The sequence below is a fragment of the Schistocerca serialis genome, chromosome 2 (genome assembly GCF_023864345.2).
Source record: "Schistocerca serialis cubense isolate TAMUIC-IGC-003099 chromosome 2, iqSchSeri2.2, whole genome shotgun sequence".
NCBI lineage: Eukaryota > Metazoa > Arthropoda > Insecta > Orthoptera > Acrididae > Schistocerca > Schistocerca serialis.
In genome coordinates this window covers 310,139,907-310,166,810 of record NC_064639.1, presented here as the reverse complement: position 1 = coordinate 310,166,810, position 26,904 = coordinate 310,139,907, and the positions used below count along the sequence as shown (strand labels likewise).

Sequence of the window (26,904 nt, the reverse complement as noted above, 5' to 3'; positions counted from 1 at the left end):
ATAGAGATAAATAGAGGAGGAACCATTTTTAATCAGTCACTGCAGTAACTGGCTTATGCAGATGACGCGGAATTACTCACATGAAACACTACTGTGCTGGCTGATGCCTATCAACAACTGGAGAGAGGTGCAAGGGAACTTGGCCTGGTAGTCACTGTTGAAAAGACCAAATATATAGCAATGATCAACCAGCAAAACCTACCAAATCTCAGGATAGCCAACAAGAAGTACCTTGGATCGACTATCACAGAGACAAATGACATCAGCAGCGAGGTGAAAGCTAGAATGGCAGCAGGCAACAGATGCTACTCTGCCACACAACCCATGCTTAGAAGCTCACTTCTATCATGAAAATCTAAAATCCTTATTTACAAAACAGTTATAAAACCAGTTGTTATGTATGGTGCCGAGACATGGACCAAGACTGCAAATGAGGAAAGGATCCTTAGCATTTGGGAGAGAACAGTTCTGTGTAAAATATATGGCCCAATATACAATCAAGAAGGCTGGCACATCTGTACAAATGCAGAATTAGAACAACTTTTTGAACAGCCTGACATTGTCACTGTCATTAAAATAAGAAGACTGCGATGGGCAGGACACGTGGTCAGAACGGGGGAAAACAGAACACTTAAGAAGATTTTTGATGGCAAGGCTGGAGGTAGACACGGAAGGGACGTTCCAGAAAGAGATGAGTGGTGGGAATTGAAGGAGACATGAAAATGCTGGGTGTCAGAGGACGGAGACGGAAAGCCATGGACCAGATAGACTGGCAGGATATTGTGATGCAGGCCATGGCCCTCCAAGGGCTGTAGAGCCGAGTAGTAGTAGCTGTAGTAGTAGTTTTTATTTTAAATTCAGTGCATTAGTATTTGTAAAATGACTCTTAGTGTTCATTAAAAAATGACGGTCATTCCACTTGGGACCTGTGGAATGGTACATTAGCTTACTTGTTTTAGTTGTAAATATTTGTCATGTATTGTTGTTTTTCTGACATGTTCCACATCCTGGAGGACCTCCTCACTACGGATCAATTGGAATGAAAGTAAATCTAATCTAATCTAGTAGTATGGGTAGGCTATTGATTTTCTTTTAGATGTCATCTTTGGTACGTCCATGCTGTGCTTCAAGGCTAACGGCCTCCACAATTTCTTTAAAGCTCTCGATTCTTCTCAGCTTATTTTTCTTTTTACTCCGGATGTTGCAAATTATAGAATGCCTCATCTATTTTGTACATTAATGTCAAATTTAGCAGTTGAAGGAACATAACAAATGAACTTAGCAGAAATGTTTACAAACATTACGGACGTCAAACATCTGCAGCGGTGCTAGCTCTCCAAGCGGCTATATTTGTCATTGCACTATACAGAAGACTAACGCTTTCTTTGATTAATGCAAAGCGCTAGATTTGACCAAATAAATTGGAAGAAAAACGGCATCTAAGAAAGCTCCCTATTACCAGTCAAATATATTGGATAAAGCAACATTGTCAAAGAATTTTGATAGTATAATACAGCCCTCAGCTGATCAAGTCAAATGCCTTTTCAATAGCGACACAAAAAGGCGTCTTGTTGCGGAATGTACCTTATTAAAATGCGTTTGTTTGCGTGTCCATCTTTCACAGCAGCTGTTAAAATCTATTACTATTGACTATCCATCTTCAGCTGATTGCAATTTAATTAAAAAAATTACACTAGATGCATTTTGCTTTTATTTATAAAGCATCTTTCGTGGCTATTAAGCAAACTGGATCATACGTTTGTACATTTTGGTTGTTTTGCGTTAAAAACAACGGTTTGCTTATAAAGTTGCTGTGCAAGTTACTTACGGTGTTCCTTTACATATTCTGCTCCTGGCAAAAACTGCTCAAGTGAAAAGGTGACTCGAAGTCTTTCGACGTCAGTCGCTGCTAACAAGAAGGGAAGGAGCAGAATTTGTAAAGAAACACTGTAAGTAACTTGCATATCAACTTTCTAAACAAAACGGTGTTTTTAACCCAAAATTTACAAACATGTAAGTATCCAATTAGCAGAATATCCACGGTAGACGCTTTAGAAATAAAAATGAAACGCGCCTGAAGTAATTCTTTATAATTAAATTGCAGTCAGCTCAAACCACATAACCGAAAGTAATTTATTAAAATAGTTTAGTGATTAATGCCCTTATCTGAAGGAAATAAAGTAGGAATAAGTCTTCATTATAAACTGGAGACCACGTACAGTACGTAGCAGCCGCTTGTCACAGTACATGCATAAACTCAGTTGTTATCATAAAAAATAATTTATTTTTATACACTATCAAATATAATGGATTAATTGCCGTATGGTACATTTCTTTCAAACCAAAAGCTGTTTATAGCCAATAGATTGACGTAATGCAAAATCAGCTGAAAAAATGAAGCAGATTAGTTTTAAAGATGAAGATTTCCTCCTTTTGTGATTTGATAAAGGTACATTTGATGCGGGAAAATTCTATGCGATCTGAAACGAGAAAGTTCTGTGATTTTGTTATGTTGGCTACGCGACGCCGTTGTGTCGTCGCTCAAATTTGAATGGTGAAGACGCAGTGGGTATTTAATTCCCTGTCAAGTACTCGTTGAACGCATATCGTGAGTGAATAAAATAATAGAGAGATTTGGTAACATATTTGGCTCTTCTGTGTGCGAAACAAATTGTGTTCATGTGTTTCGTGACATTTTTAATATTGTCAACCATACCTTAGTCGCGTTACGTCGAAGGAAGTAATAAATTAAAAAAAAGTGTAAATTTGAATTATTTTTTCATAGTTAAAGTTAAGGTTCGTCAATTAAGATAAAATGTAAAAGTAGAAGAGTCATGACAAATGTTTTTTGTAGACAACGCATTAATTGAAATAATACTGTGAGGCGAGCACCTGTTTTGCAACCCCTTGTATGAAAAGAAAGGCTCTTGTGAAATCTGGGAAACAGCGCGCGCGGGTTTCAGGATAAGGATATCGGAAAGCAATCGTGATTTAATTGTAAACAGTCGTGCTTAAAAGGGAAACGATGTTTCGTTACCAGCAAATATTCATTTAATTTACCACTTTACAAACAGTTTCCACATGGTTTTACTACATCTGCTTTTAATCAAAAAATTAAACCTTTCCGTGGTTCAAGCGGAATCCAGTTTTATTGTTGTACGTTTTGACATTTTACAGCTTGGAAATCGGCGTCATGTCGCAGTTCTCTTTCTTCAATGAAATTAACAGTTGTGTGAGAATGGATGATCCTATCACAAAGGGTCCTGTACCTAGGTGGCAAAAGAAAACCTTGGACACTAGCAACAGGTACGCTGATTCCAAAAATATTTGATATTTTATAACACATAAGTATAGAATGACGAGTTGACATTTGATATGTCGACACTGTTGAGTGTGTAATGGTAATATATAAAAAAAAAATACTTTAAATCGGACATGTGATTACACATAGGGAACGAAAGTAGAATATTGAATCTCACCCTGAAGTCTTGGTTGTGGTGACAGACTGATCTGTAGTGCATATCTAGGTTAGGTTGCAAGGAGACAGTTTGGTTGTGAGATGGTACAGCCAGTGAGTATGGAAGCAGGAAATCTGGTTGTGGTAACATTGACTGGTAGCGAAGCATAATGTTTGCATCCATGCCGCATTGAAAAATCAGGGGGAGGGCAGGGAATCAAATAAGTATTAGACCCCCCCCCCCCCCCCCCCAAAGTAGAATGGAATTGCTTATGTGTTGCATGAATATAGAAGTGAATGCAAAGTATTGCATTTATTTTGATTGTTGGTAGGACATAAAATGAACGTAATAGCATTCCACCGTCAATCTCCTCTATCCCACCACAAATTCTTGCATTTGGACATGCTCTCACAATCCAGAAGTGAAAATAGACTCAGAAGAGCCTAATTCGCAACAGGTACATGGATCAGAATAACAAAGCAGATGTGGGAAAGGGCTGAAGTTGGTGGTTCACCAATGCATCTGGGTGCAGTATGGCTCTAGCAGTAACAGCTGTGTGGATCTTTGTTGACTGTCTTCACATGATCTTGTTAACATGCAGTACTGAGTTTGCTTCACACAATCATTATATCTTTGTTGCTTAGTGATTGAATTCCTGTCTTTTCCTATTATTTGTAAATCTTAACAAAAACAACTCTTTTACACTTTGGGTTAGGGTTTCAGAAGGGTTGCTCTACCAAGAATGCCATTTACATGTTCATTCACCATATTTTACAAGCATTAAATAAGGCTTTGGACTGTGTGAATCACAGTACTTATTCTCCTAGATAAATTAGTTTTTTATGGGTTTGATGGTATAGCCAACCGATGGATAATGTCATATATAGCCAAAAGAACGCAGAAAGTCGGACTTGGTAATCCAACCAATGTAGTCAAAGGCATAATTCTGACAGGAGTCAGGTACGGGTTACCCTAAGGCTGTCTTAGGTCCACTATTGTTTCTCACATATGTAAACGCTCTTCCATCCAACGTACAACAAGAGGAATTAGTCCTTTTTGCAGATGGCAATAGCATTCTAATCAAACCAATCGTACATACAGAACCAGAAGAAATGCTAAACATGGTTCTTAAGTTTCATTGACTGGTTCTCTGGGAACAATCTTGTCCTTGATTTGAAAAAAGATGCAAAATATGCAGTTCTGCACACTTAGGGACAGGGCCATTCCATGTGAGGGAGGGGGGGGGGGGTTTAGAATTTTGTAATTTTTTTTATTAAATTCAAAATTAAAGATTTTTCTGGCATTTTGTTTTTGGGTTATTAATTTTTAAAGTTCCTGAAATTGTGTGATTTTTGCCACATTTTGAAATGTTAAAATGGCTGTAGCTCGGGAAGTATTTGACTTAGACCTGAAATTTGTACCAATATATTTAGTATCTTATAAGGTTTAAAAATGTATGCCACATGCCACATTGTTATATTCATAAAAAATTAATTTTCCAAAACCATATTTTTTTAATCCTTAAAATTTTAGGTTCGGGGTTTTTTTTTTTTTTTTTTTAGAAAATGTTAACTTTACACCATTGTTAATATGTGACACATTAAAATATTATTTTACTGGAATTTGCTTTGCAAGCTACATCACAACTTTTGCACTGGATAATGCACTTCAGTAATGTTGAGTTATGGAAACAAATTTAGCAAAAATGTACTGTAGGGGAAAAGGGGACGAGGCTGCTGGAGTGCAGTACATATGATGCAGGACTGAGGCACACATATAGGAGCCATTCTCAAATAGTGGTAATGCCATTCTACACAGAATGCAATAAGTTTTGCTACAGTCTTAGGACTCCAACACTTATTTCAGGCCTACTGCATTACTAGTTTGTAAAATGGTATTTTTGGAAAGAAGGGTTGTACTTTTTTACTTCTCATAATTAAGGTTTTATTATAACTTAAACTAATCACTTTTACATTAACATCTCTTTTTATCCTTTCATCCTTTTGATGCTTGTTTACTACTTAAGGATACAAACTATGGATAAAAATTCACTACCCAACTTGTACAGAAAAAGTGTGGAGTAAGCAACTACATGGCAAGATAAAAAAATTGATGGAAGAGAAGGGCGTATTCTCTACTTCTGTTCCTAAACCTGGATAATATTTGTCTGCCAAAACTCTTCTGTTAGTGAAGGAATTTTATTGTAATGATATTAGCAGGGAGAATCCTGGCAAAAAGGATTAAATTTTTATGGGAAAAGACAGTGATGGCAAGCCGATGCATGCTCAAAAAAAGATTAGTTTTATGAAATGTAAGAGAAGTGTGTGAACTTTTCAAATCAAATTACCCACAGGTCCAAATTGGAATCTCAGAATTTGCTGAATTAAGGCCAAAAACTTGTTTTATAGCTGGAGCAAGTGGGACACACTGTATTTGTACAGCTCATCAAAATGCGAAACTAATGATAGCGGGCACAAACTTGAGCAAAGTCACTATATCAGAATATGAAAGCTCAGTTCCCACATACAAACACTGGATGTTCAAAATTATTGCAACCCTTCAAATACACTGTGCTTCACAAATGAGTTGTGAGTACTGCCCTGATGCAAGCCCTTGAAGATGCCTCAATTTGTGCACTTCAGGAGGAAGTGATAGAAAACATATCTTACAAGAAGGAGATCACTGTTGATCACTGCTCGTTTTAGAGTGTAAACAAATCAACAGAGAAATTCACAAAGGTTTTCGTACACAGCTAATACAAGTAAAATGACAACTCTGTTGCAAAACAGGAATCCTTCACTCCCCCCCCCCCCCCCCCCCCTCTCTCCCTGTTCTGGACAGAAAACTTCACTAATGCAGGATGAACTATTACTGTATGTGATTTTGTTGAAAATTATTCTTTTGTGTGTGAAGATGAAGCTTAAGGATTCCAATGGATCAATTCCATGGCCATGGTACATAAATGTATTTATTATAAAATAAAATGAAAATAATGAAAAAAAATACTCAAATGCTTTGTTTTTATACCACAGTTTAAGGCACAAACAGTTCTTCCACATATTAAAAAAACCTTTGTGTTTATAAAACTTGATTTTTCTTCTTAAATTGGGAAAAAAAAACTTTATTGGTGGTTCAGCAGCATATAAGAATAAAAAAACTTTACTAACATATGTCATCGTGCTGAAGATTTTGAAGGAATTGAGGCAAATAACATATTTACACTGCTTCATATGGAAAGGGGATGTGCGATCGTGTTGGCGGCACAATGAAAAGGCTTGCAGCCAAATCTAGTCTGCAAAATCCTGTCAGTAATGATATATTGACTATCTTCTAGTTGTTTGAGTGGGATGATGCAAGCATCCCATCACTACCTTTTTTTTTTTCTCTCCCCCTTCTTCTGTGTTGAATGACGAGCATGCAGCAGCAGAAAGGACATTGGCAATAAGGTTTTGTGACACCGTAGCAGTCAAGGGACTCAAATATCATTCATTCGTTCCTTTGGACAAAGACAAGGTTAATGCAAAAGTTGTTTCTGATTTTTAAAGACTTTGATGTTCATAAAATTCAGGTGGCTCCGTATGTAAATGACATGCCTTGTGAACAGATTACAGGATTTGTTGCTTGGACTAATGGCAACATACTGTATGATGGATGGGTTGTGTGCTGTCGAGAAATGGAAAAAGAAGTAAACCTTTTATTTATGTGTCTGTGTGGGCCAACTACTTTTTCATACTCAAGAAGACCAGATGAATTGATCTTTACAAGGACATTCATACTTTGTAAATTACATTGTACAACTGCCACCGGAAGAACATACAGACTATCAGATGAAGAGATGCGAAAAGCCTCAGATCGTTGCAAAAGAATGTGTTCTTATACCAATAATCTCTTGCTGTTGTTTTGGAGGACTAAGTAGTGTCTTATAAAGGAAGACTGCAGTATGTAATTGTAGTCTACTAAGATTGTAACTGGATCATTATAATGTTTTTCCTGTTGGAGATGAAATGCATTTAAAAATCTCACTATTAAATAATAACAGCTACACAAGTGTTTAATTAATATGAATGTATTTGTAAAATGCAGGTACAGTTAAGTAAATTGTCATCTTTCTCGAGCACGTAGTGTCTAATTGTATGTTCATATATTTTCGTAATCAACCTGGCAGGCAAATACAGACTTTAAATTCTAATAATGCAATATATTGTTACCTAATGAAAGATAACATTGATGTGCCAGCATTATATAATTTTTTTTTGCCATTTAAGGTTGTCATTACAATTTCTTAACAAGTGTGCAGTCATACCAACTATGTGCTGGATGTTGTGCTTGCCAGTAAAATAAAATTTTAACATATTCCCATGGGAACACAATCTTGAAATTCGGCACATGTACCTACAAACAGTATATAAGTAACATATATATTTTTCAAAGGAAAGAAGAAATTCCAAATTTGAGGTTCTGAGGATTTAAAAAAAAGGATCTGGTTTTGGAAAATTCATTTCTTATAAATACAGTAAAGTAGCATATATTTTTAAACCTTATAAGAAGCTGAATAAATTGGTACAAATTTCAGATCTGTAAGTCAAACAATGGAAACCCTAGGTAGGAATAACAACAATGTGGGAAAAAGACAGATTGCTACTTAATGTAAAGATGATGTGTTAAATTTGACAGACACAATCAACACACTTACATAAAGCTTTTGGCCACAGCAAGAGAGACACATACATTCAGGCAAGCACACCTCATGCACACATGGCTGCCAATTTCAGCCTCTCGGGCCGGAATGCAACAATTGAGTGGGATGCAAGCACCAATGTGGAGAGGGTGGGAAAGGGGAAGGGATAGTAGGGTACAGGTGGGGAGAGAGATGAATGCTGTCTGATGGAAGTGTTAGGAGGTAGTGGTGGGTGCAGGTGTGTGTGTGTGTGTGTGTGTGTGTGTGTGTGTGTGTGTGTGTGTGTGTGTGTGTGTGTGTGTGTGTGTGGAGGGGGGGGGGGGAAGCAAAAAAGAGGAGCAGAGAAAGACAGGTGGCTGCACTGTCAGAGGGCAGCAAATAAATGGGTTGAGAGATAAGAATGTGTAGGAGATGATAGGTCAGAGGGGGCGGAAACTGTTAGTGTTTGGGGACAGTATGTTACCATAGGTTGAGGCTGGGATAATTACAGGAGTGGAGAATGTGTCATAATTACAACTCCCATTTGTGCAGTTCAGAAAAGCTGGTGGTAGAGAGAAGGATCCAGATGGCTTGGATAGTGAAGCAGCCACTAAAATAAGGAGCTACAGTCAGCTGCATATTGACACAGGGTGGTGTACTTTGCTCTGGGCCACAGTTCGGCAGTGGCTGTTCATCCTAGTGGACAGCTGGTTGGTAGTCATACCAATATAAAAAGCTGTGCAGTGATTGCAGAAGAGCTGCTGAATGACATGGCTTCTAAACAGGTGGCCTGGCCCCTGATTGGTTAGAATGAACCTGTGACGTGACTTGGATAGGAAGTGCTGGGTGGGTGGATTGGGCAGGTTTTGCACCAGGGTCTTCTACAGGGATGTGATGGCAAGAGGGATGTGGCAAGAGGTTGAAATTGGAAGTGCCATAGTGATGGACTATGGTGTTGTGAAGGTTGGGTGGGTGACAGAACACCACTTTAGGAGGGATGGAGAGTATCTCAGGTAGGATGTATTTCATTTCAGGACCGGTAATAGGTAATCAAAGCCCTGGCGAAGGATGTGGTTCAGTTGTTTGTCTGGGATGATGCTGGATGATGAAGAGGACACTCCTTTGTGGCTGGTCCTAGGGGGTGATGGAAGGATTGTGAGTGGGGGGAGGGGGGGGGGGGGGAATGGCCATGGAGATCTGATTGTGGGCTAGGTCTAGGGATAGTTCTTGTCATGTGAAGGCCTTGGTGAGACCTCAGCATAGAGAGCAAGGGTGTTTTTGTCACTGCAGGTACTCCGACCCCAGGTGGCCAGGCTGTAGTGGAGGGATTTTTTGGGGTGACAAGGATGACAGCTGTCAAAATGCAGGTACTGTTGATGGTTTTAATGTGGATAGAGGTGTGGACGTAGCCAACAGTGAGGAGGAAGTCAACATCTAGGAAGGTGGCACCCTGGGATGAGGGGGGGCCAGGTGAAGCAGATTGGAGAGAAGGTGTTGTGAAGGAAGGAACGAAGATAGGGTGTCTTGGCCCTGTGTCCAGATAATGAACATATCATCAGTGAACCTGAATCAGACTAGGGGTTTGGTGTTTTGGGATTCTAGGAAGGTCTCCTGTGGATGGCCCATGGAAAGGTTAGGACAGGAGGATGCCATGTGGGTGCCCATGTCTGTGCTGTGGATTTGTTTATATACCATGCCTTCTAAGGAGAAATTGCTGTGGGATTAGGCTGAAGTTAGTAAGGTGTTTGAGGAATGAGGTAGTGGGCCTGGAGTCTAAAGGACATTGGGAAAGGTAGTGTTAAATAGCAGCAAAACCATGGGTGTCGCCCTGTGTGTCCGGGGGTTAGAGTAGTCCAGAGGTATTCCTGCCTGTCATAAGAGGCGACTAAAAGGAGTGTCTCATGTTTCGTCTTTTATGTGATGATCCCCTGTGGGGTTTGACCTCCATTTTTCAAAATTTTCCCAAAGGCAAGCCATTTGGGGAAGGGCGCCTTACATGGTGCATAGTGTCCATCTTGCACTGAGACCTCCTCGCATCCTTCATCGATGTGGATCTGCACTTCACTCATTCTTCAGCTGTTGAGTCAGGTCACACTTATGGGTACGTTTTCCTCCATTCTCTTTGCAGTATTGCTTTCTGCGCTGTCCATGATAATGGGCTTCTTAGCTCGTTTGTGCCTGATATCCAGCATGGTAGCCAGTCCGTTGTGGTGGGGCCGCCATGTACCCTCTTGGTTGTAGCCCCCCTGACCACACAGGGATCACTGTGCTGATGCCTGTACTGTTAACTCCCCACATATGCCAAGGAGTAGATGCCAGTCACCCTGGGGCATCGGGACTCCCAGCAATGGCCATTCTGCCATATGTCCTTTGCTGTGGCTGGGTGGCACCCATAGGGAGGTCCCCTAGTCAGAGTGGGTGGCAGCAGGACGGATGACACACCATGAAGCGTAGTACGTCATCTCTAGCTCGTGGTCAAAGACCAGCAGTCTTTAAGCAGTCAAGGTCTAACTACAGTCCTAAGAAATACAACCCCAAATTGTTCCCCATGGGAGGCATCCCAGGCTAAGGATGGCAGCGAAGCTTATTCACTCCAGTACTTCGTACATACAAGAGTTGATGAGGAATGTTTCTTGTCAATGAAACCTCAGTTTTTTGTAGATGACAAATTTGGGGAGGTGGAGTTAGTGTCCAAAATGTAGTCGGGGTCAGTCTTGATCAAAACAGCATCCTCTTTCCAGTCATGGGCACTACTCGCCTGTTAAAAGCTCGGGGATGTTTCTCTTTCCATCACGCCCCATAAGAGCTTAAATATGGTCCAGGGTATCATACTTCACAGGGACCTTCTTTTGCAGTCTGTCAATGAGCTGCGCGCCAGTTTAAAGCGGCAAGGTGTCCATTTTGTTCGGCACATCCACCGGGATCCAAGGGATAATAAGCATGCCACTGGTACCTTCATCTTGGCCATCGAGGGTGACACATTATCCGAGGTCGTCAAGGTGGTGGTCTACCGCTGTGAGGTAAAGCCTTATATCCCTCCCCCGATGCGATGCTTTAAGTGCTGGAAGTTCGGCCATATGTCTTTTTGCATACTTCCAGTGTTGGGATTGTGGATGTCCTTCACATCCCAATACTCCCTGTGCCCCGCCTCCCGTCAATGTCAACTGCGGAGAGCACCATTTGCCTTGCTCGCCAGACTGTAGCATTCTCAAGAAAGAAGGAAACAAAAATAACTGAATACAAGACCCTGGAACGACTGACCTACACTGAGGCTAAGAGAAAATATGAGAAGCTACATCCTGTGCATATGATGTCAAACTATGCTGCAGCTATGACAACGATTCTACTATCTTCCGTTCCACCATGTACAGTTGGCGCTGAGAGCCGTCAGACTCCACCTGCCCTCTTGATGGTGGTGGGCACTTCACTTCCTGTTGCTCCTGCTCAACCTACTTCAGGAGCAACACTTTCCCAACCATCGGGGGTGTCAGTCCCTACTTCTCAGCCAGAGAAGTGTAAGTCTTCTTCGGCTCTTCTCACCAGGAAGGGATCCTTTGGGCCACTCCCTTCCCAGGCTCCTTCCAGTGGCCAAGCAGACACCCGCCAGTGGCTGAAGCAACCACAGGTAGCTGGTCCTCCTCCGTCCCTGAGACTGAATCGGTGAAGCTCTCCCAGCCGGACAAACCTAAGGAGCAGCAAGATAAACCTAAAAAGAGACACCCCAAGAACCAAGGCACTGCGGTGGCTCCCACACCACTGCTACCTACAAGTTCTGTGTCTGAGGGTGAGGTTGAGATTCTGGCGTCCGCTGAGGACCTAGATGTTGCTGGGCCCTCAGACACAGTGGATGTCAGTCGCACAGGTACTCATCTGGTGGCAACAGGTGACCCTGAGGCGTAGACTGCCTCATTGAGTGTTTCATGCTTTCCCAGTCTCACAATCATGTAATCCTCCAGTGGAATTAAGGTGGTTTCCCCCCCCCCCCCCCCCTCCCCACAACCTGGCTGAGCTACGGCAACTGTTAAGCTTTTACACTTGCTTTCTGCATTGCCCTCCAGAAAACATGGTTCCCGACAATGCGAACCCCTGCCCTCCGCAGCTATAAGGGATATTACAGGAACCGTAGTGACTATATTAGTGTCTTGTGGAGTTTGCGTCTATGTCTTGAACTCGGTATTTAGTGAACCTGTGCCCCTTCAAACCCCTCTTGAAGCTGTGGCTGTCAGAATAAGGACGACGCAGGAAATAAATGTCTGAAATGTATATCTTCCTCCAGATGATGCAGTGCCCCTGAACACATTGGCTACACTGATTGATCAACTCCCTAAACCATTCCTACTTTTGGAAGATTTTAATGCACATAACCCCACGTAGGGTGGCACCATGCTTACTGGCCAAGGTAGGTAGGTGTCAAGTTTTTTGACCCAACTTGACCTCTGCCTCTTAAATACAGAATCCCCCACACATTTCAGTGTGGCACATGGCACATATTTGACCGTTGATCTCTCGGTCTGCAGCCCTGGTGTTCTCACATCTACCCAATGGGGAGCACATGACCTGTGTGGTAGTGACCACCTCCTCATCTTGCTGTCACTCCCCCGGCGTCGTGCCCGCGGATGCCTACCCAGATGGGCTTTAAACAAGGCAGACTGGGAAGCCTTCGCCTCTGCTGTCACCGCTGAATATCCCCCGCATGGTGCAATTGATGTTATCGTTGATCAGGTCACTACAACAATCATTTCTGTGGCAGAAAAGGTGACCCCTCGTTCTTTGGAGTGCCCCCGGTGGAAGACAGTCCCTTGGTGGTCACCGGAAGTCATCGAGGAAGTTAGAGTGTCGACGAGCTCTACAGTGACATGAACGGCACCCTTCCCTAGAGTGCCGAATAGCCTTCAAGCATCTCCGTGCCCGTGTTTGCCATCTTATAAAATGATGGAAACAGGAGTGTTGGGAGAGGTATGTGTCGACCATTGGGTGCCATGTCATCTTCACAAGTGTGGATGAAGATCAGACGTCTTTTTGGGTACCAGACCCCCAACAGGTGTCGCTGGCATTAACATCAATGGCATGTTATCTGCCGGAGGAAACGCGATTGCGGAGTACTTTGCAGAGCACCATGCTCTTGAGCCTCTGCGTCGGAGAACTAACCACCTCCAGCCTATCGCACCCTCAAACAGCAGATGGCAAGGAAAGCCCTCTCGTTCACTACTCGCCACAATGAACCCTGTAATACTCCATTTACAGAGCAGCTCCTCAGTGCCCTTGCACATTGCCCAGACACAGCTCCTGGGCCAGATCAGATCCACAGTCAGATGATTAGTCATCTTTCATCTGACTTCAAGTGACATTCTCGTCATCTTCAACTAGATCTGGTGCGATGGCGTCTTTCCATCGCAATGGTGGGAGAGCACCATCATTTGGGTGCGCAAACCTGGTGAAAACCCACTTGATGTGGATAACTATCGGCCCATCGAGCCTCAACAACTTTCTTTGTAAGCTGCTGGAACATATAGTGTGTTAGCGGTTGGGTTGGGTTGGGTCGGGTCCTGGAGTCATGTGACCTACTGGCGCTCATGTCAGGGCAGCTTCCGCCGGGGTCGCTCTACCACTGATAACCTTGCGTCACACTAGTCCGCCATCTGAACAGCCTTTTCCAGACACCAACATCTGGTTGCCGTCTTTTTTGACTTAGGTAAAGCATACGACATGACCTGGCGACATCATATCCTTGCCACATTGTGTGAGTGGGGTCTCTGGGGACCGCATCAGATTTTTTTTAATCCAAAACTTCATGGCGCTCCGTACTTTTCATGTCCAAGTCGGTGCCTCTGATAGTTCCCCACTCGTATTCAGGAGGATGGCATGCGCAGGGCTCCCTATTGAGTCTCTCTCTATTTTTAGTGGGTATTAACGGTCTAGCACCAGCTGTAGGGCTGTCAGTCTCACCTTCTCTGTATGCGGATGGCTTCTACATTTTATCCTCCAGTACTAGTGTTGCTGAGTGGCAGGGAGCTATTCACAAGGCGAAGTCATGGGCTCTAGCCCATGGCTTCCAGTTTTCAGCCAGGAAGCCGTGTGTCATGCATTTCTGTCAGCGTCGCACCATTCATCCAGAACCAGAACTTCCCTTAATGACGATCCACTCACTGTCTAGGAGACTATAGATTCTTAGGACTGGTTCTCAACAACCGATTGTCTTAGCTACCTCACCTTCATTAGCTTAAGCGGAAATGCTGGCAGCACCTCAATGCCCTCCGCTGCCTGAGCAACACCAGATGGGGTGCAGATTGCTCTATGCTGCTGCAGCTCTACAGAGTCCTTGTTCAATCCTGCATTGACTATTGGAGTGTGGTTTATGGTTCGGTGGTGCCCTCGGTGTTGCATTTACTCGACCCAGCGCACCACTGTGGTGTTTGCCTAGCGACGGGAACTTTTAGAATGAGTCTGGTGACCAGTGTCCTGGTGGAGGCCGGAGTCCCTCTATTGAAGGTTAGGTGTGCACAACTGCTCACCAGTTACGTTGCACACAGTTGTAGTTCTCCTGCTCATCCTAATTACAATGGCGGTTCATCTCCTGCATTGGTGGCCCAGGTCAGGGCTTAAGATTGCAGTTCGCATCCGGTCCCTTCTGTCTGAACTGGAGTCCCTCCCGTTGCCACCTCTCCTCAAGGTCCATTCATGTACACCTCCATGGTGTACACCTAGGTCGCGGCTTCGCCTGTACCTTTCGCATGGTCCTAAGGACTCCGTTAACACTGCGGCTCTTCGCGATCACTTCCTCTCGATTCTCGACATGTACCGGGGCCATGAAGTGGTTTACACCGATAGCTTTGCTTATGTTCATGGAGGACATATTGAACAGCACTCCATGCCAGGTGGCTACAGTGTTTTCACTGCCTAGCTGCCAGCTATATCTCGTGCTCTTGAGCACATCCGCTCATGCCCTGGAGTTATTTCTTCTGTGTACTGACTCCTTGAGCAGCCTACAAACTATCAACCAGTGCTACCCTCACCATCCTTTGGTAGGGTCTATCCAGGAGTCCATCTACGCTCTGGAACGGTCCTGTCGTTCAGTGGTATTCGTGTGGATCCCAGGCAACAAACTTGCTGACTGGCTGGTCAAACAGGCTAATCAGAAACTGCTTCTTGAGATGGGCATCTCCGAAACTGACCAGTGTTCTGCCTTACACTGCAGAGTTTTTCAGCTTTGGGAGACAGAATGACATTACGGTATGCACAACAAACTGCGTGTCATTAAGGAGGCTAAGAATGTGTGGAAGTCTTCCATGCGGTCATCTCGCAGGGAATCAGTTGTCCTCTCCTGTCTCCACATTGGCCATACATGGCTAACGCATCGTTACCTCCTCTGTCACGAGGACCCACCTCAGTGTCGCTGTGGCTCACAAATAATGGTTGTCCAACTCTTGCTGGACTGCCCACTTTTAACCGCTCTGTGGCAGACTTTTAACTTTCGCAGCAGCCTCCCGTCAGTGTTGGGTGACAATGCTTCAACAGCAGCTTTAGTTTTAAGTTTTATTCATGAGGGTGGGTTTTATCATTTGATATAAATTTTAGTGCATGTCCTTTGTCTCTCTGTGTCCCCCACACTAGTGTTTTTAGGGTAGAGGTTTTAATGTGTTGCAGAGTGGCTGGCTTCTCCTTTTTATTCTCATGGTCAGCCAGCCATGGTAATCTGCTCTCTTGTTTTGATCTCTTCTACGTGTTTCTTGCATCTCTCTGTGGTTTTCTTGTCTAATTATCTCCATTTTAATGTTTGTTGCCTTTCTGTCATTCTTGTGGGTTTCTCCTATCTTCCAGATGTGTTTTGTATGTCTCGATTATTTTACTCCCACCCTTGTGGAATTATTTTAATCCTAATGAGGGACCGATGACATAGCAGTTGGTGCCCCCCCCCCCCCCCCCCCCCTCTCTTTTTTAGACCACTCATCCAACCAAACCATGTGTATGAGGGATGTTGGTGTATAGGGAGGTGGTATTAACAGCGAGTAAGTCAACTAGATTTTGAGATATAGTCATTTTAACACTAGTGCCAAGTACGATCTGATCGTGATCCAGATTTTCGGCGAAAAATGCCAGTAACGATCTGATCGTGATGCCTTTCTCATTCATTTTTTCCGCACTTGAAGGCAAAGTTGTTAGTATTTCCTAGCGAATGAGAAAGGCATCACGATCAGATCGTTACTGGCATTTTTCGCCGAAAAATCTGGATCATGATCAGATCGTATTTGGCACTAAAAGGGTTAAGGTTCCAAAAGGTAATAAAAAATTGGAGAACTTTGGAAACTTCTAAAATTAATAATTCAAAAATGAATAGTCCAAAACATTTTGAGATTCTTCATGTAAGAAAGCTACTTCTACTGATATACAAATATTATCAAATCCGAGACGTAAAGACCCAGACCACTGGTTGATTTCACTTGGATTGATCAGATACTACACCAGTGTTAAGTATAACACATGCTTAAGAAATAATAGTGTGGAAACTTAAAAATTCTTAGGTGTTTGTATTGATGAGAATACATATAAAGTGGATCAATAAGGAATAATTCTCTTGTACCGTTCTGTTGTTGTTTTACAGTTGTGAGCCCATACCTATTTCTCAATTATTACTTCATTTAGTACAGTAATAAGTTGTGTTGTCATAATGTACAAGTGAGCAGTAGCAGTATGAAATAAACAGCGAGCTAAGTGAGAAAAAATTTACGACCCCCGCACGAAAATAACCTCGGCTTCGAGCTAGCAACACAATCCCCTAATGAGGCAATTATTTATGAGATAATTAACAATCAAATAAGTGGTTGACTGGGGTCTGATGCAACTGCACTCTTTAATGCGTAGTGGGTCATTACTGTGGGGTGATAAAATGGAAAGGCTATTTTATTATTGTTTAATCAAACAACTAAGTTCAGCCATATTTTGTTTTATCATTGTTTAATTAAAGTAAGATTAAACTGTGATTTTGCTCATACATGTTTACCTTGGTACCATAAAGACAGCGATCCTCACATATGTACAAAGTGCCCCATGAAAAATGGCACGCCTGCTCAAGGGTTAAGCGAGAAAGTCTTCATTGTGCAAAAATGTGCTTTAAGTATAGTATGTGGTGCTCACCCACAATCATCTTGTAGACATATGTTTGAGAAATTGGGTGTTCTGACTACTGCTTCACATTACATATTCCCTCATGAAGTTTGTTTTAAATAATCCACTACAATTCAAAAGGAACAATGATGTACATAATTAAAATACCTGAAGAAAAAAACGACATTCATTACGCCACAGTAATGTTGTCTTCAACACAAAAATGTGTGCATAATGCCGCAAAAAAACATTTTGGATCATTTACGCCTTAATTTGTGATGTGGATATAAAATGACTTGTTCAACATTGTTATGATATGTTGTGCCAAATAATCCACTGAAAATGCAACTCAGTACCATTTATGTACATTAGCATATTCCATATGAAATGGGTGCACAGTTTTATATGAATCCTTCATGTGAATACAATAACTAACATTAAAATAATACAAACTGTGGTGTGCATTAATGTGCCATGCTTGGACAGGTGTGTATTCCATAAAAACAAAATTATATTTCTTATGGAAGTTCAAGCCACACAATGTCTTCAAACAATGTCTCTTGAAAATAAAGAATACCGCGCAACAATTTCACTTCTCATCAGTATAATTTTGTGTCTGCTTTTATTTATTATTATTATTATTATTATTATTATTAATATTATTATATCTTTTTAAACCTGAAACAGAGATTTCTGACATCTGTTACCAGAGAAGTCCTGCTGCTTCTGAATAATTGTGCCACTAAGAATGACACAATTTGTTTATGGTTGGATGTTCTTTTGCCTTGTAATATCTGTATATGTGGTGGGGAAGAGAATCTTGCTGGGATGAGTCAAAGTTTAGTTGTTCTGTGTTCTTTACCAGGTGTCCATAGCTTTAGATGAACCAGCTGCTTTCTGTTCAGCAAAGTATTTTTTCTTCAAAAATTTTCATGTCAGTGTCTTTGAGCTTTCAAAGCATCTGCTGTTCTTTGTCAGAAGCAGTAGATTCGCGTCATAGTCTATATATTTTTTGAAATATTCCTGTACTGCACAAACTTCGCATGTCTGACCTCTCAAAATGTGAGGTGAGCAGATTGCTGAACATTCAGTTTAGCAACCCCACTTACCTGCACATTTCATCTGCAAGTTTCAGGCATTTTGTAGTGCAAAATTAGCTCACTGCACAGTGAAAGGGAGCATACAACAGAAACGGATCACAACTGTTAGATTACTGTTCCCAAGTGTCATCTGCAACTTCCAATAACTGCTGTAGCACAGCAATTTGACAACAGTAAATGGAACAGGAGGTGCAACCAAGCACGTTTCTGACTGGTTGTTGCTAAGGTAGCAGCCTTGTAAACAGTTAGATATCAGTCACTTTTTGTTCTGATCCAGGCGTAGGGCCGCAAGGTGTTAGGATCTAGAGGAATATTTAATACAAGTTTGCAATCTTGACCAGTGACCTAATGTTAATGGTTGCTGTAACAACTATTTTCAATGCATATTTTCAGTTTGGTTGTTACTTGGCGAAGCCAGTGAGTGTGAAAGTAAAAAACTTGTTGACAAGTTCATCTGTTGCTGGTGCATTCGAAAAACTTGCCAGTGATATCATGTTATAGTCACCGTGTTGTTTGATATTAGTCACATTTTTTTCCTCACATCACTGTTCAGAGTAGATGACCAGTATTGAATGTTCCTCTTTATCCAGTTGTTATATGCGAGAAAGTGATCTTTGAGTAGACATTAAGCTTTCTGTGTAAGGAAGAATTTATTCTGATAATCATGATTAAGTAAGCCCCAACCAGGTAGATTCACAGCTGAGCATAGAAGGTAAGCTAGGAGGTAAGGTGTTTCACTGTAGGAAGTGGGAGAGGAACAAGGTATGTTTATGGACCTGTTTGCTGTCGCAATTAGGGTGTTATGCCTACAACAAAAACACACACACACACACACACACACACACACACACACACACACACACACACACACACACACACACACAAATTAGTTTTATCTGCCCTGATTTTCCATTGCTTGAAACCATGTAATACTATATATAAACTGTTCATTTCAGAATTTGTGGTAAGTCCTAATTGACAAGTCTTTTACAGTTAATAGTGATAAATAGGCTTTATGTCTTAAAGAGTTGTCGACACACTTTTTCTGGTGTTTAGAAAAGTATTTGCAATTCTGAAACTATTTGCAATTCTGTTTTTGCAATGTGTAATTGGACTCAGCCCAAAAAAATATGGCTCAGCATGTCTTCCATGTGACCTCAGTGGAAAGAGACGGTTATTTTACCTGTTGCAAACAAAATTATTTTGAATGTCAAATTTTATGTGCCTATTTGATAGATCGGTCTCAGTAGTCTAGTGTGCTGTCCGGTTAGATGAAATGTCTGTGTTAACAGGGAGAGTAAGATAAAAAGCATAAACAGTACTTCAGCAGCTACTGAGTTGGGCTGACTCCAGCTACACATTGCAGTAACAAAGTTGCAAATATCTGCCAAAACACCAGAGAAAATGTGCCTGAGAGGGACTTGGTACGTGTGTGAAAAATTTTGTATTCCATCTCTAGAACCCCCTATGACTTACAGTTGGTACTCATGTATAACATCAGCATGAATATACCGATAGAACCATCCCTAATAAGTCAGACAGAAGTGGCTGTTAAGCTTAATGTGTTTTCAGAGTGCTGGATTAAGTAACAGCATGACACTGCTTCAATTGACCAGTGATGTTAACATGGGAGAGGTATCAACCTTAAACAACCAATGGTTCATGTGAGTAACAACATAGGAACATAGGCAAAAAAAAAAAAAAAATTTCTAACAAAGTTACAGAGTCTCCATGGGGATAAGTGATTTGGGTTGTGAATGTTTTTGTTATTAATATAAGAAGTCAGAGTCTCGCAGCGATAACACTGAATAAAATGTTTTCAGGTTTTCAGCTGTCAATAATTAAATTGAGAGCAGCCAGGGAATGCTAGGTTGAAAGCTTGTAGCATTTTAATGTGGCTGGAAACCTGAGACCACTTTGTTCTTATTAACACCTTCAGACATTTTAAAAATATGGGAGTATCAGACTGCAGTGATAAAATAGGGTTTTTTAATATAGGACATAAATATAACTGTGGAATGCATGACGTGTTTATAAAAGATAGGTGTGACCCATTTGTTGGCTGGGCCAACTTTCAACCAGGCTGTTGCTTTCCAGCCTAACTTAGAACCCAGGCTACGTTAGTTTAGCCTTTTAGTCTGTCGTCACATCCTCATAAAAAGTAAATAGATCTCCGGTACAACACAATACAGAAGATCTATCCTCTCAGTGTACTGGCACCTCTACTAGATCTAGACAAGGCTAGTAAGCAACACTGTCACTGACCACGGAAATAAATGACATGGCCGAACATACGACCTACACCCACAACTGAAACATACAAACAAAACATTTCGGGGGCAATTTGTGTAACTCTTTGGACTATACAGATGGCTCACATTGCTCACTGGACTAGAGAATCCATGCCAATGTGAACTTTAAACAAAACACACCCTTCAGAGTTTCTGTTGCTACTTGTCTGGAAAACCATGTTAATCCACAGATAATGTCTGTCTACATCTACATGTCTGTGGCACAAGGAACACAAAATTTACTACGTAATGTTAACACATTTCGTGGTCTAACCTTTATTATTCCCTGCCAAATGCTCTGTTAACTTATGGATTAAAAAAACTGCTAGCATACAACCTAGGTTGCTTAATTTCAAACATGAAATAAATTTGCTGTTCTGCAGTAGTTTGGGTTGCTGTACATTAGATTTCTGTGATTCTTACAGTTGAACCTTAGGACAAGTAACTAATAATGTCTAGGAAACCATTTTCGGTGTAAGTTTTAATTCACTGTCAAACATAGTTTGAAACAAGGGCAGCATATTCCATTCCATGACATTTTGGTTTGGATGATAATGAAGATGAAGGAACAAATAATTATTCAATTCTATTGGAAAGCTTTCTCTGTGAGGAATTGTGTGTGACCTTATGCTGACCAATATTCAGGATTTATGTGCATTGATGTTGTTTTATCGATGATAGATGTAGTTAAAATCTGTGGCTATTAACAATTGTTGGTAGTGAATGCAGCCATCCACTTTGGTTGGATTTAAAGTATCAAAGGTTGCTATCTGTTATAATGTTTCACTGCTTATGGGAATAATCTAAAAAGCATTTCAACTCAGTACTGCACCTACGATTATTGCCAAAAATACAGTTCTTGTGGTACAGTAAGTACTAAAATATTGTGATTGACTCAAAGTTAAAATTTCGCTAATTCATTTTCACACACACGTACCAAATATTATCCAGGACCAACACAATACTGGCATAATACTGCGCTAAAACAAGTGCAGTATTGCTACTACCATTGGTCCTTATATAACATAAAACTATTAATATCTATCAATATATTCTTTTTTTAAACTGTACATAATTAAACTTATGATTGAGATTTATGTGCTTTAATAAAACTGGTTCAACTAGTATGTTGAAATAATTTGGCTGTTGCATTGAAATTTTATTGTACATTGATAACAATACACTGTTTTTATTAATTCCTTCACAATTACATTGACTTCTGATCCTTACGTGGTTTCTGTGTCATTTCATTGAGTTCTGTAGTTAATACTATTACTTTTTTGTATAATATTTGCACAAAGAATGTTCTTAGTGTGCGTTTCCATTTGGTTTAACATATTTTGGGTTTTTAGTACAATCCTTCTCTGTTTATTCCAACTATTTGTTACACACTTAATCCCATTGTAAGTCATATACAGTGCAAGCAAGTAATGATATGATTGAAACTTCCACATGTATATGAGATTGCATAAAGATCGCATCACAGTATCGTAATCTGAGAGATATTGTATCTTTCTGTGTTTTATACTATCCTATTCTGCCACATTAAATCATCATACCAGAGTGAACAGTAAAAAAAGTGAAGGTTCTTATTATATATTTACATGCACAAGTTTTGTTTGTTTTATTAGCTGTGAGTATTTCTCCATTTAGTAACTAGAGCTTAGAGATGTAATATCTGTGTTTGTGAACTGCTGCCTGGTGCTGCAGACAGGCAATGTTTGTGTAAAAGAAACAGTAGTGGTCTTAACACTTCGACCAGATACACTGGATACTACTCTCACTTCTGATAATACTTGTGCATTAAGCAAGTAACAATGACCACATCTTTTAAAATAGACTCCAAGAATGTTAAGAATAACTAATTTTTTAGAATGGATGAAGAAAATAACTTAGACAACTATTGAAATATTGAAGTGGCAACAGCTGAGGGTGGGAGGGAATGATGTTATTGGTTCTTGTTTGTTTGTGCACACAATGTGGTTGCGGCAGGTGACAGCGGCCGCAGGGTGTTTATATACTGAGCATGCACACACTACCTATTAGCTTGTCGAGGGTGTCTCATGAAAGATGCCTGGGAGGGATCCGCAGACGAATGGTCACAGGTTCATTTGACCCATGGAGTAGTGTCAGATGCCGAAGAAATTGAACTGGCAGGCTCTTGAAGGTAAATGTAAACGATGCCGAGAAAGCCCACTAGTTTCAGGAACCAGCTTTAAATGATGACTGTGACTATACTAAAATCCTCTATGTATTGCTGAGATAGGGATTGTGAGCAAAAGGTTAGATTAATTACAACTTGCGCAGAGGCATTTAAACAGTCATTTTTCTCGAACTCCATATGTGAATGGATCTTTGAGAAACTCTAACAACAACAACAACAACAACAACAACAGGATGTACCCACTTCCACACACTACTATAGCTTGCATAGAATAGATGTTGATGTAGGTGTGTTTCTTAGCTGTTGCAGAGGATCTCTGTTGCTGCTCAGGCACAGCTCTCAGTTACTTAATCACTTGTAGGGAAATGAAAAGGTTGAGTTTTCATTGCTTATACTGCTGTCTAGAAGCCATTGCATAGCAGTGTAAATAGTGTTACCATTGGATCTTGCCAGAATTGAAATAGGTTGTTTAGTGTTAGAAATGGAAGAGTTATGGCACCCAGATGATCATTTTAGACAGTCTGTGCACCTGGTGAGTTAAATTTTCTTGTGGACATTTTGGAGACAGTGACATTGAATGGAACTGGTTCAATGGTCTAAGGATATTTTCAATGTTTTGATCATGGGAAACTTTGACTAAACAGTGGAATTATAATGAAAATGGTTCCAGTATTTAATGACATGATTGATACTTTTTGAGTTAACTTTAACGTGTAGGGAGCTTTGTAGGAGGAAAAAATTGAAGTTCAAATTGGACTGCAGTACATGGTAGACAGTGGATAAATGAGAAATATGTTAATGTTAGTTATTCTCATAAGTTGGTCTTTTCTTTTGATCAGATGTAGACACTTGCACGTTGAAGCACCAACAGGCAAACAAAAGATGACAAGAATATTTGTTTGGGAACCAGATGTTTTTCTTCCTCGATAAGATGAATAGTTCATGAAAATTTGACTGTTCGGCAAATTAACTTATATACCAGAGGTATGGTGAAGGCAACAAAAACTAGAATATAAATTCAGTTTAGACCTTGAATGAAGGGGAATCACAGTACTATTTAATCCATGTTGTTTTATTTTCACAACTAGGTTCATTTTGCACATTCTGGATATTGCACTCGTTGTTTCTGACAATGTGTATAAATGCCAACATAGCTCAGTTAACACTTAATTCTATTTTACAGATATTTAACTTTAGTGTGATTAAAAATGGAAATTCCATATAAACCGATACAATGTTAGGGTGTAAATATTAGGCCTTTTTTTTTTTTTTTTTTTAATTTGTTGTGGAAGTTATTGCTGCTGTACATGAGAATGGTTTAATATGTTTGCTATTTGTTTTTAAGTAAAATTGCCACCTTCACGTTATGATCGGGTTGTCATAAATACAGTTACTTTTAATCAAAGTGATTGTGTGCTATAGTCTGATATGCAAGTTGCCTAAGTGCTGTGAAATAGCAAGAGTTGAGCCAGTCAGCTGAACGACCTGTCAGAGGCTTGGGTCAGTTATGCCCCAAGACAATTTTTTTGTCCAAATTCTGAATGACTCTTAACAACAGATTTCGTCTAGTTATGTATTATGAAGCAATTGTTTGTAAACTAGTTGCTTAGTCTATTGTAGCCAAGTAATTTATAAATTTACTACAAGCACATTATTTATTGCACATTTTTGTGAAACAAATACTTTTTAAGTGTAGAATTGACTCAGAACATCGCAAAAAGAGTGGAAGTACTCAGTGTAGTTTTCCCGACTTTATCAGAAATTACACTGTGCAAAATTTGTTGATGTTGTCAACAATGCCTGTGATGTGCAATTTCCAGTTCATAATCAGTATGTACACACAGAAATTCTGAAAGTTGTTAAACAAAATACTCCTCTCTTCTTCTGATGTTAGTGCTACAGTTGCATTCCACTTTGTACATAACTATATGAACTTTCTCTTTTCGAGATTTTATTTAGTCTTTAATTACTAACGTGGTTTTACTTATGGTCTGTTTAAATACAAATATTTCCAGGGGCAAGCCTAACACATCTAGCAGTTCAACCTCCAATAAGACACCAACAAGGGTTACAACAGAAAATGGAAACAAATCAAAGAAGACTCCCTCAAAAACACCAAAAAAGTCGCCAGGTAAATACTATTATGATGATCTTATCTTTAGCAGTTACCTCTTATTGTAATCAAATAGACATATTTAGCCTGTGTGGCTTTTTTACATATTCTGAAGAAAGTGGAAACAGCTCATTAAGAACATTTATATTGCTGATTTTACTCTTAAGGCTAGCAAAAAAAAGACACAGGAAATGACCTCAGATCAAGCTGAACTTGGAAAATCTGATTAAATTGCCACAAAATAAGAGCAACTTTGATTGTCAAAATTTTGCAGATCGAACTGAGTTAAACTACAGTTGCCAGGTTAAAGCCAGTTGTATTGTGCAAATTTGAATTAAAATGAAGTAACAAGTAAACATATTGTTATTAACACAAAAATGTTTAGGAAATATGTGAATCTGCCACTCACAGTGCTTATGCTTCATGCCTTCATGACACAGAACTGTTTTTCCTCTAGCATAAGATCGTACTTTATCCACTCCAGAATCACTGGGTAAATATATTTCATTGGCTGTAAACAATAAATGTATTAACTTTTTGTGATTAGTCATTGGTTATGTTAATTATTACTACTTCCTTATTAATGACATCTTACTTCACGTTTTTGAGCTAAAATTAAACTGTGATTGTAAATAATTTTGTATTAATGGAGGCCACTCACTGAAAAGCAGAAGCATTGACTTGTCAATAGACACTTACAAAGAGAGAGAACTCGTTGGTTTTTGGAGTAATTCTTTGATGAGCACTCACTAACTCTCAAGAGTGTGAATGAGTGTACCACTTTGCCCCTACATGGTGCCAGCTGGACTAGCAGTGCCAGTGCTGCATTTTGGCAGATGGGCTGGCTTCCTCATGTGATGCACTATTGTAAGAGTCTGTGGGAAGCAGCACACACTGTAGGTAATGCGAAGAAGTGAAGTGGGTGGAGGTGACAGGACAGAGGAAGGGGAAGCTTTTGGGTGAGGTTACAGGGGCAGTGGATTATGTGAGAGTGAGGTCAGGACAATTATGGGAATGGAGGATGTGTTGTAAGGATAATCCCTCTATGTCTAGTTCAGAGAAACTGGTGGTGGAGAGAAGGATCCAAATGGCTTCGGTTGTGAAGCAGCCCTTGAAATTGAACACATTGTGCTCAGCTGCATGTGGTGACAGAGGGTGGTCAACTCTGTTCCATTTGGCAATGGTCATTCATCCTGATGGACAGCTGGATGGTATACATCGTGGCATAAAAAAGCTATGCAATTTGCAGCAGAGCTCCATGCTTTCACTTGGATGCTTTCACAGGTGGCCTGGCCTCTGACAGGAGGGCAGTCCTGCGACAGGACTGGAATAGGAGGTACTGGGTGGGTGGATTGGGCAGGGTATGAATCCTGTGGCAAGTGGTTGGAAATGGGGGTAGCATAGGGATTCACTAGAATGTTTTGTGAGTGGGTGACAGAACACCACTTTGAGAGGCATGGGAAAGATCTTGAGTCGAATATTTCTCATTTTGGGGTGTGGTGAGATGTTCAGTGGTTCCAGTCCAGGATGCTACTGGGTGATATAGGGGACACTTCTTTGTAGCTTATTCTTGGGGGTGCTGTGATGATTTATCCTCGTACACCCCATTCTAGATCTGGGAACCTATTCCAAATGCTTGTATCTCTGTTAAGTGTAGTGTCCCCCATGTCAAATGCTTTTCGGAAATCTGCAGGGTGTTGTACAATGTTTTGACTCTTCTAGAGTTGAATAACACATGCTAAATACAAGATAATGACGGCACCAAGTGCGGAATGTAAAGTTTTATTCCCTATACTGGTCAGTAATCAGGTCATACAGGTTGAATAAAAATAGTGTGTTCATGAAACTTCCCAGCAGATTAAAACTGTGTACCGGACAGAGACTCGAACTCGTTGGTAGAGCACTTGCCCTCGAAAGGCAAAGGTCCTGAGTTCGAGTCTTGGTCCGGCACACAGTTTTAATCTGCCAAGAAGTTTAATATCAGTGCACATTCCACTGCCGAGTGAAAATCTCATTGTG

The 26,904-nt window shown here is 40.6% G+C and overlaps 1 protein-coding gene and 1 long non-coding RNA gene across 4 annotated transcripts in view; one reads left to right on the top strand and one right to left on the bottom strand.

Moving 5' to 3' along the window:
- LOC126457094 (uncharacterized) overlaps positions 1-1,901 on the bottom strand; it is a 39,471-nt gene extending 37,570 nt beyond the window's left edge. Inside the window, exon 1 of the long non-coding RNA XR_007585431.1 lies at positions 1,829-1,901. This is a non-coding gene — a long non-coding RNA (uncharacterized LOC126457094). The remainder of the gene's footprint in view (positions 1-1,828) is intronic.
- A 624-nt stretch (positions 1,902-2,525) lies between these two features.
- LOC126457091 (cell division cycle protein 20 homolog) overlaps positions 2,526-26,904 on the top strand; it is a 77,195-nt gene continuing 52,816 nt past the window's right edge. Inside the window, exons 1-3 of one of the 3 annotated variants that reach the window (XM_050093116.1) lie at positions 2,526-2,608; positions 3,178-3,306; positions 24,788-24,903. In XM_050093116.1, the coding sequence (XP_049949073.1) occupies positions 3,194-3,306; positions 24,788-24,903 (229 nt within the window). In that variant the 5' untranslated portion in view covers positions 2,526-2,608; positions 3,178-3,193. The other 2 variants (XM_050093115.1, XM_050093117.1) reach the window with 2 other exon arrangements.